Consider the following 13912-nt stretch of genomic DNA (forward strand, 5'->3'; position numbering starts at 1 on the left):
TTCACATCTCAGAAGGCTCATCACTCATCTTCCATGCAAACATACATATTATACGACTGAGCCTTAAGTGTCTGAATAACTGTCTACCTTTCGTGATTCATGCGAGGGGAAAAAGCTCTCAATCAGTTCCTTAAAGGGGCAGTAATTTCTGCGATCTCTGAGAAATACTGTTGATATTTAAAATTGACACCCAAACAAACAAACCCCTACCAAAAAGAAACACACCCCTCTCTTCATTGCTCCACCCCAAAATAACAACCATGCAATGCAACACAGGCAACGACTCTAACAGCGTCCGCATCAGACAGCTCACACTATGTATGCAAGTATAGACGAATCAGCTGTAATTCAACAACCACAGGTCCTCGACACAGGATTTGCACCAAGAGGCAAAAACCCTCCATAGTAGAAGGAGCCCTTGCACTCGCAATGATCTCTTGAACTTCAGTTGAGAGACCTTGAGTCAAAGGAGAGCACCGTTCAGTGGCCAAATCCATAGGCTCTAAATCCATGTGGTTGGATCAAGTGGCAACCTGGCTGTGTCTGAACAAATGTTGTTGAAGAAATCAACTAGCTAGTCACCACTGTTTCCCGAAACCGTATTGTCGCAAATTGGTCGCTCAACCGCGTAGGTTAATGATGTCACACAAGTGGTGGAGTAATAAAAATCAGTTTGAGATCGAATCAATGCTAGATGTTTTGTTAAATTACGGATGTGGCATCTGAGGACTATTTCTAATTTTTCTCAGTTATTTTGCTTTAATTCCAGATCCAATCATAGGCTCGTTCTTACGCTTTAAATCTCTCGACAAACTAAACGGCATAAATGACAAATGTCTGCTTGCTTATTTGGCTTAAGATAAGGATTTACAAACAAGAAACTCTGCTTCTAACCACAGGTCGAGAGCTGTTGTTCCAACCACACAACTTTCCGATGCTGTTTGCGAATGTTCGTTGGAACCATGTTTTCGGGAAACACCGACTTGTTGAACTATGCCGATAATGACAGAACTTGTGACCATAGTTTACTAACGATGCTTTTGGGAAACGCACCCCAGGCCTGAGGGGGACCTGAGGGGCGGGAAGCCTTGCCCGTCTTCTTCAGGTCAACACGTTTATGACGGTGTTGGCGAGCCGGGGGACGAGGCCAGCCTGCTTCGAGGGGTTGCGGTGGCTTGTTGCTTGTAGTAGCCTATGTAGGCATTAAGGGCACTGGGAAGAGCTGTCGAGAGCGAGATGAAGCTGCTGATGCATCACGGGCTTGCCTCAGAATAAGGATAAGCTGCTAACCCATAATTTCCACCAACTGCGGATCCGCTCCGGAACGGCGACGGAGTCAATAGGTTTCCATTAAAGTCAATGTGTGTATTTTCACTGACTGCAGAACGGCTGCGGATCGCCGGAGCAGATACGCAGAGCTTCTATTTTTGCCAGATGCCGGGGAGCTCCGCAGCAATTCAGCACTTATATCGCGCGATCATACGTGAATTCGCAAGATCTCGTGGGTCCTCGTGACTTCAGCTGTTAGTCATGGCCGCAGCCGTTCCGCAACAAATTCGGACCTGGTGGGTATTGAAGGACAGCGGAGCACGGAGCAGACACGCAGCGGAGCCGATCCGCAGCCATTCCGCAGTTGGTGGAAATCCGGGGTTAAACGCTGTTGACTGTCGTTTCTCCAACCTGAACCTTTTAATGACCCCATTCACAGAGTCACAAGAAACAGTAAGGCCCCGATCACACAGAACACCTTTTTTAATTGTTTTCTATTGGCAGTGAGCATTTTGTTTATGTTTATGCACCCCGGGCACCTCGCGTTTTAACCACCTGCTGCGCCTCGCATTTTTGTAGGAGTGCTCTGAGAGCCTGAAGGTGAAAAAAAATCAACTCTGAGCAGAAAAGCGGCAGACCTCTTTGCGGTTTCTTTTCCCACTGTCCAAACGAATGAATGGAGAGGCGGGCCTTCCATTGTAGTGACGAAAGTTTACAGTTGCTTTGAACATCCGGAGAGTGCGATGATGGAGGAGAAACTTGTGATGGCTTTGGCGGGTTACCCGGAGCTGTACGACTTCACGAACCGCAACTACCACAATGTTAACAAAAAGTAAAGTTAATAAAAATCAAATATGACAGTTTACTTAACAGCAAACCAAAGATTCTAGAGAGCGCTCGTGCTACAATCCTTGATTAGTGTCACGTATTCTATGCCTACCGTTTCTGTCCACTCACCACCAGAGGTCACCCGTTCACCATTAAGACTTTTTCACTGCACACACAGAGTTACAGGTTACCCTGGACTACATTTCCCCTGTTCCATGGCTTTAATAATTTCTGCACCTGTAGTCAATCACAAGGACTATAAAACACTGATGCACAAGCTCACCGATCGCCGAGTATTGTTAGTGAATATCGCTGTCTAACTGATAGCATCTTTACAGAGCCAATCCTAGTGTTCCTAGTCTGTTCTAGTTTTACTCTTGCTTGCCCTGTGTTTTGATCCTAGTCTGGTTTCCCGTGTTCTGCCTTCTCTCTGCCTGCCCTCGTTCAGATACTGTTTGCCTCACGCCTGGACTTTAGCCTGGTTAGTTGGTTTATCCTCTTGCCTTGTCCACTGAATTACATTCTCCGTTTGTTGACCCTCGCCTGTCCCAGGAATGCTCTTTGTCTTGGCCATATCATACCTGTTTGCCTTTGTTTGGGCCCCTGCCTGTTCTGAATACATCTTTTGTAAATAAAAGGCTTGCATATGGATCCGCACATCGCAGTCCCGCCGTAACAGAATACTCGGCCAAACAAGGATCCAGCGGCTTTTCTAAAGCACACTGGTCAGGTATGAACCTTGCAAGACTATTATTAGCCCTAGAACAGGGTATGCGGCCGCTAGAAGTATATATTCAGGAGTTTTTGGATTTAACATATTTTTCTGATCTGCCTGATTGTGTTCTCATTGACTTTTTTGTGAAGGCAGAACACGGGAAACCAGACTAGGATCAAAAAACAGGGCAAACAAGCAAGAGTAAGACTAGAACAGACCAGGAACACTAGGATTGGCTCCGTAAAGATGCTATCAGTTAGACAGCGATATTCACTAACAATACTCAGTGATCGGTGAGCTTGTGTTTTATAGTCCTTGTGACTGACTACAGGTGCAGAAATGATTAAAGCCATGGAACATGGGAAATGTAGTCCAGGGTAACCTGTAACTGTGTGTGCAGTGAAAAATCCTTAATGGTGAACGGGTGACCTCTGGTGGTGAATAGACGGAAACAGCAGATGTAGAATATGTGACAATTAGACCGACAGGACAGCTGACTCGGTGGTTGACTAGCAACATAAAAAACCACATCGCACTGCTATTTTCTAAATTAAAAAAGTCAACAAAAAAGGCAGTGCTGTGCGGGGTCTGATTGGGGCCGAAGTCTTGACCTTATCATGAATCTCAGAGCAATAAGTGCCTTTCCCCAGCCACCAGCCCCACAATCAAGCGACCAATTGTGCTAGCGACATGCTAAGTCACTTGAAGCGCCAGATCAGTGGCTTGTCGGAGCTCCTTGAACTCCTCAGGGGTCACACTAACTCCTTCGTCCACATCCTTGAGGATGCCTGCTTGGCAAGCTTGTAACACACACATCATGTGCAATGCTAAACCGATCAGCCACGTAGAACTTGCTGACCAGGGCAGAGGTATTCCTGCAAGGTTTTGAAGGCAAAACAGGCAGAGAACTCCAGGTGGAAGCCGAGGACAGGGAAAGATACGCAGTCAGTGTATCTCCACCGGGGGAATGCCAGCATACCCCTACTCCACAGAGCTAGCAATGCTGGTGAAATCAGCGGCCGCTGTATTAATCAACCAAGCTCTAAATGGCTGTTTCCAAGTCCCCAAGTTTCCAGTGTGGAGGTCAAGGAAAAACTGCGAGGGCGAGGATTGTTACCAGAGAGCTTAGAACGCTCCTCTTGCTAAACCTTGCAAAACCTCAGGCAAGACAGACAGAATCCCCTTTTACACAACGTGTTGATCCCGGAAAATTGCCAGAGTGCCTTCTGTGTGAACGCAAACACGTCCTGGGATTGATTCCGGTATCGATCCCGGAATGAGGACCTAGTAACATTGCCAGGATCAGTCCCGGAACACTCCCTGTGTAAACAAAAGCCGTAATCAATGCCATAAGGGGTGTGTCGTAGTGATGATGCTGAAGCTGAGATCGTTCGGCAGCTTAGTGGAACGCTACGTGATGCGCTAGTGTATGATCGAATCAGAAAAATAATGCACCAACAAGGTTTCTCGAGAGAGTAATCGCAGATCATAAGCAAACTTAAAGGGTAACTAAACCCTAAACCAACTTTTTTTAGTTAATGATCTCTAAGAATGGGGCTTTATTAGTGCTGTTCATTGATTCGAGTAACTTTTTTGACATTTTAATTCAACAATATATGGTGTAGAAACGTCTGAGTGCTGCCCTCTTCAGGTTGAATTTTCCTATTGGATGTTTGTGGTACTGCGTGACGTAAGCGGTACTGCCAGATGTAAGCAGGTTCCAACTCACCACGCCCTTGGTACGAGCTCACCACGCCCTCCCTTGGTACGAGCTACCACGCATAGTATTGCATCAGTTAGGATATCTTCAAGTTAATGTAGATTTATCTGTATTTAGTAGTGGTCAGGATGGTACATAGGTGTAGTGTTGCTGGTTGCAACAGCACTGCTGGATTGCATAGCTTTCCAGCAGACTTGGAAATTAGGCACCAGTGGAGCTCAAGTGTGCAACCTGAATTTTACGCGGGATTGCTTCTCCAACGCAATAGAGGTGGAAATGGGCTTCTCCACATGGACTCCACCACCGCAGCGGTATCTTGATGTGAGTGATCATATATATTTTAATCACAATTTATGGTTAGGCTAAAGTTAATCCTCTGGGGTCGACAAACGCGCCGGCGCATTTTGCTGGATTTTTTCCACATAGCGGCAAAATATGAATATGCCTACAGAGAGCGCGCGCTATTGACATCAACTCGATAAAACTCATCAGATGCATGTACTTTACATCGTCTTGTGACCCTGAGAGTCACTCTCCATTTTAGAGTCTGACAGCAGCTGTCAATCAATCCGTCACTGAGAGTCTCAGGTGCAGTCTGCTCAGTGTCCATGAACTTGGGATCACTACTGGACCACCAGGGCTCGGTCTCGTGAGGCGACATCAGAAACAAGAGTACACGACTCAGCATTCTTCCCTTGCTGGAAGAACGCAAGCCTCGTGCACAGAGTCTTCTTCAGAAGATTCTCACAGTGAGAGTAGTGAGAAGTGCCAAACAGAGCTGCTCTAGCATAAGCAGTGGCAAAGGACTTCACACACCTACCATGAGTGTTACAGCAAACTATGACGTGTGAACACGGAAATCCATGTTGTGCTTTGCCTCACAGAGAAGAGAATTCAGCTCAATGCAGCCACTAAATGCATTTTCACAGCTGAGGTCTGAACCAAAGTTCATGTTTTGACACATTTTATGTTCACTAAAAAACTTTACATTACATACTTGCGTCCTGTCATCATCATCTATGTGGGCTGCATCTTGACATTGATTGGTTTGTAAACGGACGTGCGTCTGACGTCAGCGTGTTGTCAATTCGGCGGGTAACTCTGACAAGAATGAACAGACGCATATCGTTGCCACTATACTGTTATTATTATGGCATTACTCCCTGCAGCTCCAGCTATACTCGAGGCGAGTTCACATTCGCCAAATGAACGTCCTCATTGTACGAACATTTTATCGTCGCCGGCAGGAAAGGAGGAGAAGAGCAAGCAATCCTGCGGGAACCACCGGGTCTTCCTGTAAATGGTCTGAAAGTCCGAACCATACAGAACATGCTTTCACACTAGAAACGAACCAAACCTTTGTTCAGTTTGATCCGGACTGAGACTACCTCTTTTCATCTGACCAAATTTAGTCTGTTTGGTGCGGACCGTGATCCGAGGGAGGTTTCACACCTGTAATTTTAATTCGGATCAAACTGAAAAGTCCGGAAATCCGGACCAAACAAGGTAGGTGTGAAAGGGCCCTAAAACGCACGAAATCTGAGCAGTGACACAGACTTTTATTGCGTGAAAGTGCAAAAACGAAGCAACCTCTTTATCCGTTTTCAGGCTTTCCCGCTCCCTAACATCTTTCTAGCGTAGGAAAGCTTTTCCAATATTAACGCATGTCCAAGCTCTTGCCTGATCGTAACCCTTCCTTTTCCGACCATATTCCTCTGACCTTTGGTAATATCTCAGCCATCTCTCTTTCTACAGTCTTTCTAACATTTTCATGCTTGCTCTCTCTCTCTCTTCTCCCCAATCTTCACCTATTGCTTTACTCCGTGGATCAGTCCAGTCCACTTTGTTTTTTCTCCTATTTGCACAGCCAAGAGTACGGACAAACACAATATTTATTTTCAGCACACACACAAAGAGCAGATATCTAGCATATATTCACAAACTTGTTTGTTTGGGTGTTGAATTAAATTTTCAACAGCATCTCAGAATTCACTTCATATCTCTGAATACCCTTAATTAAAAAATTTTGCACAAAAGTTTATTTGTTGTGTATTTTATTAAAAAAACATGCAAGCTATTAGAAGATTTTAATGTTAGTTGAAATCTGTACTGGCTTTTATTGAAGATGAATTATTTCATTTGCAAAATTTAAAATGCAAAGATTAAAATTCATTCAAATAATGCATTTGATAAAATTGCATTCTTGAGATCATTTGACGTACAAAAGTATTGGGGACACCTGACCACTACAACAGAGACTGTAATGACATCACATTATAAATACATTAATATGGATTATATAGGCTACTACTTACATTGCGCCCTGTGTACATTCTAGAGTGTAGCGCTGAAAAATGACAGCATATATATTTATATATATACACAACTACTGCAACACTCATTGCTAAATGATTCAGCGTTTTGAAAGAATCTGTTGAATGAATGATTCAATGACTCACTCATTAAGTGACTTGCGAAAACTGGTGGTTGCATGTTTAAATCATTGCATTGCATTTTTCCCAACATTTCTTATGTGTATATTAAAACATTTATTTTAAACATTAATCTCTTAACATTATTTATTGCAGTTGTAATTTTGCAGACTGCATGGCTAGGTGCTTTTACCAATGGCAATAGGTCTGATTGAACACCTGAATTCAAGAATTAAGAGGTGTGTCCCAATACATTTGTACATACACACACACGCATCCATAAAAAAAATATAATAAGCACCCTATGTTACACAGAAGTCATATGGGTTTGGGAACAACATGAGGATGAGTAAATCATGATATAATTATCATTTTTGGGGTTAAGTGTTCATTAGTATCCCTAATGACCACACGAGTTTAAACACCCTAAACTACGAGATAAATAAATAAACCAGAACAACAGAAACAACAGATTATTCGATTAAAGCATGCCATCAAAACGCCGCACTGAAGCAAACTCATGCGAAGTACCTCTGTCATTTTTTAACCCCACTTCTTTAGGCCTCTCATCTGCAGTGAAAGAAGGACAACAGTGAATGACAACCTGCACTTCTGCTTCGAACGAAGACTGACGAGAACACATGCTCCACTAAAGCAGCTGGAGGTCAACAGAGATAACTATGTTGGCCAACGCTGGCCGATAACTGATTAATCAACCGATAGTTAAAATAGTTAAAACCGATAGACTGAAAATCACTGTGTGCGACTGTGATAAAGTATGTAGGAGCCCCGGTGCGGCCCGGGTCTACGGCGTTCGCCCTCAGATGAATCTGATAACAGCATATTGGCCAAACAGATTCTGCAAACGCGCCAGTGTGTATTAGCGTTTGCACTCTGGAGAGCGTGATGAGAGAGTGTGTTTGTGCAGCGTTGAGCAATGCAGCCAATCACAGACATATCTGTCGGTTTCTTGAGACACAATGGCCAATCAGAGGCGTCTCAGCTAAAACTCCCTCACCGCTCAACACGCTGGAGTTCGTCCAGAGCTGAGTTATGCGGCTCGCGAATCCTCTCATTATTACAAAGTACAGACACAATGGAAATAAGAGATTGCAGTGTAGACAACTTCATTGATTATAATGGAAGTGTGTGTTGGAAGTGTGTCTCTTATACTCGTGAGCGGCTCATATGAGGTGCTTGTGTGTGTTTCTGCCTCATTTCTGCTTGAGGTCTTGATAAATTGTGGAATTTCTTTGTCGTTTATACTTTTTTCTTTTATGAGTTTAATAAAGAACTCTGTCTCGTATTCTGTCCAAACATACACCTCATCTTTAAAGGGTTAGTTCACCCAAAAATGTAAATTCTGTCAGTAATTACTCACCCTCATGTTGTTCCAACCCCGTAAGACCTTCGTTCATCTTCGGAACACAAATTAAGATATTTTTGATTAAATCTGAGAGCTGGATCACTCCTCCATAGGCTTCTATAGACATTATAACTTGCTGGCCCAGAAAATGTATTAAAGACATCGTTAATATAGTCCAAGTGACTACAGTGGCTCAATCTTAAGTTTATAAAGCGACGAGAATACTTTTTGTGCGCAAAAAAAAACAAAAATAACGACTTTATTCCACTATTCATTTCCTTCTGTCTGGGCCTCGAGTTTTTTCACGTAGTGTTTTAGCGCAGCGCGTCTGTGTTGCACTTCACACGTAGGCTCACTATTGGCCGACGCTGGTCATGTGTGTGATGCGTGTGACGTGAAACACAGACGCGCTGCGCTAAAACACTACGTGAAAAAACTCGAGGCCCAGAGAAAAGGAAATGAAAAGTGGAATAAAGTCGTTATTTTTGTTTTGTTTTTGCGCACAAAAAGTATTCTCGTCGCTTTATAAACTTAAGATTGAGCCACTGGAGTCACTTGGACTATATTAACGATGTCTTTAATACATTTTCTGGGCCAGCAAGTTATAACGTCTTTAGAAGCCTATGGAGGAGTGATCCAGCTCTCAGATTTAATCAAAAATATCTTAATTTGTGTTCCGAAGATGAACGAAGGTCTTACGGGGTTGGAACAACATGAGGGAGAGTAATTACTGACAGAATTTTCATTTTTGGGTGAACTAACCCTTTAAAGAATTAGACTTCTACATACACCAGTTGACCTGTAAAAAACTGTTTCCATTGCAGTTTTACGAAATATTCCTTTGTCAAGTTGCCTGAAAAAGCTCCTCATACGAGCGTAAGAACTTTTTTGCGATATATGAGAGTTTTTGCGAAACTGACGTGTTTCCATTGGACGAGTTTTCAATTCGCAATTTCATTTTAAAGGGTAATAGAAACACAGCTACTGTTTTCTACAGAGCTGTTTTATAACTGAATGAAATAATTTCATATTCGATGATCTTTACACAGTTATTGAATGAAACTAACTCAACACTGAACTGACTTTAGCTGAACGATGACACGACTTTCCTTTTAGAGCTGCAGAATTGCTGGAAATACATTTGTCCATTTAGTGTACACACACACACACACAAACATATAATAAGCATCCTGTTACACAGAAGTCATATATAGATATAATTATCATTTTTGGGGTCAACTATTGCGTTAAGTGTACGTTAGTTTCCCTAAAGACCATACGAGTTTAAACACCCTAAACTACGAGATAAATAAATAAACCAGAACTCATGCGAAGTACCTCTGTCATTTCTTAACTCCACGTCTTTAGGCCTTTCATCTGCAGTGAGAGAAGGACGAACAGTGAATGACAAACTGCAGTTTATCTGATTTTATACATCCTCAAATCTCTCTATTGTCAAGTCATCTTCATATCTGTCATATCGCAACGGCTTGCAATAACTGGAGTCATGAGCAAAAGACAAAGAGAAAATCACACACGGCTCTTCCCAGCAAGCAGTTTTGTGTTTAAAAGACGTCTAATAGCCGTTCAACACAGACGTCTAGGCTAAAACAAGGCAAAATTTAATAGACGTGTAAACCAGACCCAAGAATAGACTAGTCATCAATCAGATAAAGAAATGAAATGAGTGAAGAAATGAAACCAGACACTTTGTAATCACTGTTGACTCATACATGATGGAATATCAAACATTTCGCAAGTTATTCTGGCGAAAACGACATGTAACCAAACTCAAGGTTATTTTGTCTAGAAGTGTGTTCCTCACAGCCGGACTATATCAGGTCTGTAGTTAACCAGGACAGAGAACTAAGCAGTGTTTTATTTTTACATTTGATTATTCAGTTTGTGTTGTTGAATAACCCTAATGTAGGATAACCTGAACCCCTGAACCCCGAGGTTTGATGTTAAAATAACACTTCTTACACTACAGTAAAACACTGATGTTCACTGGCAGAAGCTGTAGGGATGTTTTCTCGTCACAAAAAGAATGTGAAACACGTATGTAGGTTATGTCATTTTTTAAAGATTAATTTTAAAGATAATTTATAATTGAATATTGCATTATTAATGAGTTATTGCATTTTTCTCCAATATCGTGCAGCCCTACACTGCATTTCAACATCACACACACACACACACACACACACACACACACACAACCTTCTCTATATCAAGACTGCAACATGCAGGGATCCACACACTCGTGCATTACATGGGGTGACGCTTCCTGAAATCTACTGAAAGTGTCAATCATGTCATAATGATGAACCCACTTCAGTCGAGCACGGGTGCAAAAGCCAATCAGAGTAAAGTGCTTCTTTAAAGACCTCAAGCAACATAAAATCACGGAAACGCTACAACTCAATCTTTCTGCAGCTTTCTCCGTGCAATCAAACACACCAGACAAGCAGAACAGGACAGAAGTGTCCGTGAACGCCACACAGTATCTTTACATGTGATCTTGGAGTGAGCTTGGATGCTCTTTTCCTCCGGAGCAACATGTTTTCTCAAGGCTTTTTCCTTAGTCGCCACAGTCCTGTTCTCTGAAGAGGAGAAAGCTATCAGAATAATACAGATAAACAGATACGCTGACCATCAGCAGTCGATGTCACCTTCATTTATACAGCGCTTTCAGCAATATAGATGTTTCACAGCAGCTTTACAGTGATAACAGGAGATTACAGTAACAGATTGTTTAGGCTTTACAGCAGATCTAGAATAAAGTTATTGTCCAGATAAAGTTAGTTTTGATGTGGCCGTTATTAAACACTGTATAAAGCCAAGTTCTTCACAATTACCTGACATAAATGTGCAGATTTGACCATTTTGATGTTGACCTCGCTAGTGCAAACAGTAGTTACAAGTCATGCCAACAACATCAAATGACAGGAAACCTCAAAAGCAGACGCTCGTCTGAATCTGCATAAAGTTCATGAAAACAACACCGGAAAAGCTCATGGTGAGACCACTTCCTTATCTCACGTGTGTGTCTGAGAGAGTGTGTGTGTGTGTGTGTGTGTGTGTGTGTGTGTGTGTGTGTGTGTGTGTGTGTGCGATAGAAAGCAATTTAGACATGAAGGGAAAAAGCACAGACACAAATAAATCTCACTCACCCAACAAAACTTTGGCATCTTGTACATCAAAGTCTCCGTCGCCGTCAGCATCATAAACTCCTCCGAGCGCACCTTTCGTTGACCAGGGAGAGAAGAAAAGACTTGTTAAAGTCTGCACTGCACACAACATAACGTCAGGCTTGTACAGCGTTAGAAATAAACTTCTAATTTCATCCATTTTCTGGCGGCCAAACCAAGAGATTTTGCTTTGGCATCCAAACACACGTGGACACACTGCAGTTGTTGAAGTTTCGTCTTCTCGAAATTTGCATTTGCCTTTGGATGGCGTTATGCTGATATTTCACATTGTGACATGGACGTTTGCAACGTGATATTGGCGCTTTAGGCCGGTCTGGATCAGTGTGTTCTCTGTTAGACAGAATAAATCCCTTTAGTGGCACACTGTGACAGCTTACACACACACACACACACACAGATTCAATCACACACTAAAGGAAAAGGAAAGCGTTAAAAAGCTTAATATGACCGTTTTAATAAAGCCCATGGATTCTGGGGTGTCGTGTCTCATGGATCTGCATGAACCATTTAAAGTCCCCCTGTGGTGTAAATCCAGCTTTTAATGTTGTTTATGTGTCTATGTGGTGTTTTTAATCTGCTTTAAGACAAACCATGTGTAAATTCATAAGTCGACACCATTGCTGAGTATTTCCTCCTTAAAACTGCAGTGAACCAAAGACAGTCTCAAAAACACGCTTTGAAATCGCTGGTGTTTCTGACGTCACAAACTACCTTGTAACCAATCAGATCAACGTGTGATCGTCAACCAGTGGATCTCTGAGCTGAGTGAGTGAGTGGAGGCGGGGCTCATTTGCATATTCATAGAACTGCGCATACTAAATGAGGTGTCGAGTTACACTCAAGATATTTTAAGGCGTGAAGCAAGTCTTAAATATGTAATTTTGGTGATCACAGATGAGTTTTAGGGGGTAAAATGATCGACTACAGGGGGACTTTAAAAATTAAGAAGAAATGTTTTTAAAGGTACTCACCAACCACACTGTTGTAGTCGACGAGGTCGAACCACACGACTCCCACAGAGAGCCAAGCGCCGAGAAGAGCCAGAACCAGCAGCCAGCTGAAGAAAGAGTTCCCCTCACTCTTCTTCTCACTCTTCGTGACTGTGTTCCCAACCGGAGACTCTGAGGACACACACACACACACACACACACACACAATTAGATGCTACACACAAACTACTGTATCTGTCAGCTGTCATTCCAAGCTGAATATGAACTAAAGGCTCAGAAATACTTCAAGCGAAATCGAAGAACGAACTGGTGTGACGTCACTCCACACAACATCAGGCCGAGACGAAGTTCGTTTGGGGAGTTCGAAACAGCAACAATAAAGTACAAATACAATATAAAATACTTTAAATTACTTTACTTTGAAGTTTAATTGCTTTGGTACTATTTTCACAAATTTAAGTTGGTAATTTTACAAAACTCTCACAACAGATCAAAAACATTTCAGCATTTCTTAATTTAGTACAGTACACAAAATCACTGCAGATAATAACTAGAGATGCACCGATATGAAAATTTCGGTCGATACGGATAACCGATAATTCTTATTTGAAAGCCGGTAACCGATATATATTGGCCGATAAATCTAAATTCAAATTTATATATAATTTTTTAAAGCCTGATTACAAAAACAAAAGTCTCACCATTAAAATCCACGTCCCAAACACACAATTATAATGTTCTCATTATGATTATATGTAGCCGATATGACAGACTTGCGCTGCACATGTTGCACTTCACTGTATTTTCCTTTTTTAAAGTGATTCCAATCATATCTCAAGCAATTTAAAGCCATCATGTTGAACAGTGCACATCTGAAGCGTCTCAGCTGAAGGACATAATACATTATTTATCGGCTTTAATATATCGGTCATTCTCTTATTGGGCCGATAACAATAACATTAAAATTGAACATATATCGGCCAATACCGATATATCATGCATTCCTAATAATAAGTGTTTTTTCTATATAACCTTTTGATTTTGACGCATCTCATAGTTTTATCAGTGCCAGCCATCAGAAAACCTAAAGTTTTATAAGTTTGGAATGACATGAGGCGAGTAAATGGTGACAATTAACCCTATAATATTAAAATAAATAGCTTATTCTTTGAAAGTACATGAGAAGAGGGAAAAATAAATAATGAAAAAGCTCCAGGGAATGGTTCACTGGCAGAGGCGAATAACAAAGGATTAAAAAAACCAGAGGGATTGTATTACACTTGACTGGGAAGGTCATCTGTATGTTAAATGCACTGACAGACACGTGTTCATTCTCTAACGGCTCTCTTTTACAGTCTAAACACGAAAGGGGCGTGGCTACATACATGTGGGCGTTACCTCAGAAGATTGACAGGGCCGG

The 13912-nt window shown here is 42.0% G+C and overlaps 1 protein-coding gene across 7 annotated transcripts in view; it reads right to left on the reverse strand.

Annotated features, from left to right (window-relative positions):
- unm_hu7910 (un-named hu7910) overlaps positions 1-13912 on the reverse strand; it is a 44127-nt gene that overhangs the window by 26808 nt on the left and 3407 nt on the right. For 2 of the 7 annotated variants that reach the window (XM_084108745.1, XM_084108746.1), the window contains exons 2-6: positions 12514-12663; positions 11504-11575; positions 10844-10933; positions 9669-9707; positions 7496-7534 (exon numbers count right to left, since the gene is read on the reverse strand). In XM_084108745.1, coding sequence (XP_083964871.1) covers positions 7496-7534; positions 9669-9707; positions 10844-10933; positions 11504-11575; positions 12514-12663 — 390 coding nt within the window. The remainder of the gene's footprint in view (positions 1-7495; positions 7535-9668; positions 9708-10843; positions 10934-11503; positions 11576-12513; positions 12664-13912) is intronic. The other 5 variants (XM_084108748.1, XM_084108749.1, XM_084108750.1 and 2 more) reach the window with 3 other exon arrangements.

The sequence above is a fragment of the Abramis brama genome (assembly GCF_963993115.1).
Source record: "Abramis brama genome assembly, chromosome: 3".
Classification (NCBI taxonomy): domain Eukaryota; kingdom Metazoa; phylum Chordata; class Actinopteri; order Cypriniformes; family Leuciscidae; genus Abramis; species Abramis brama.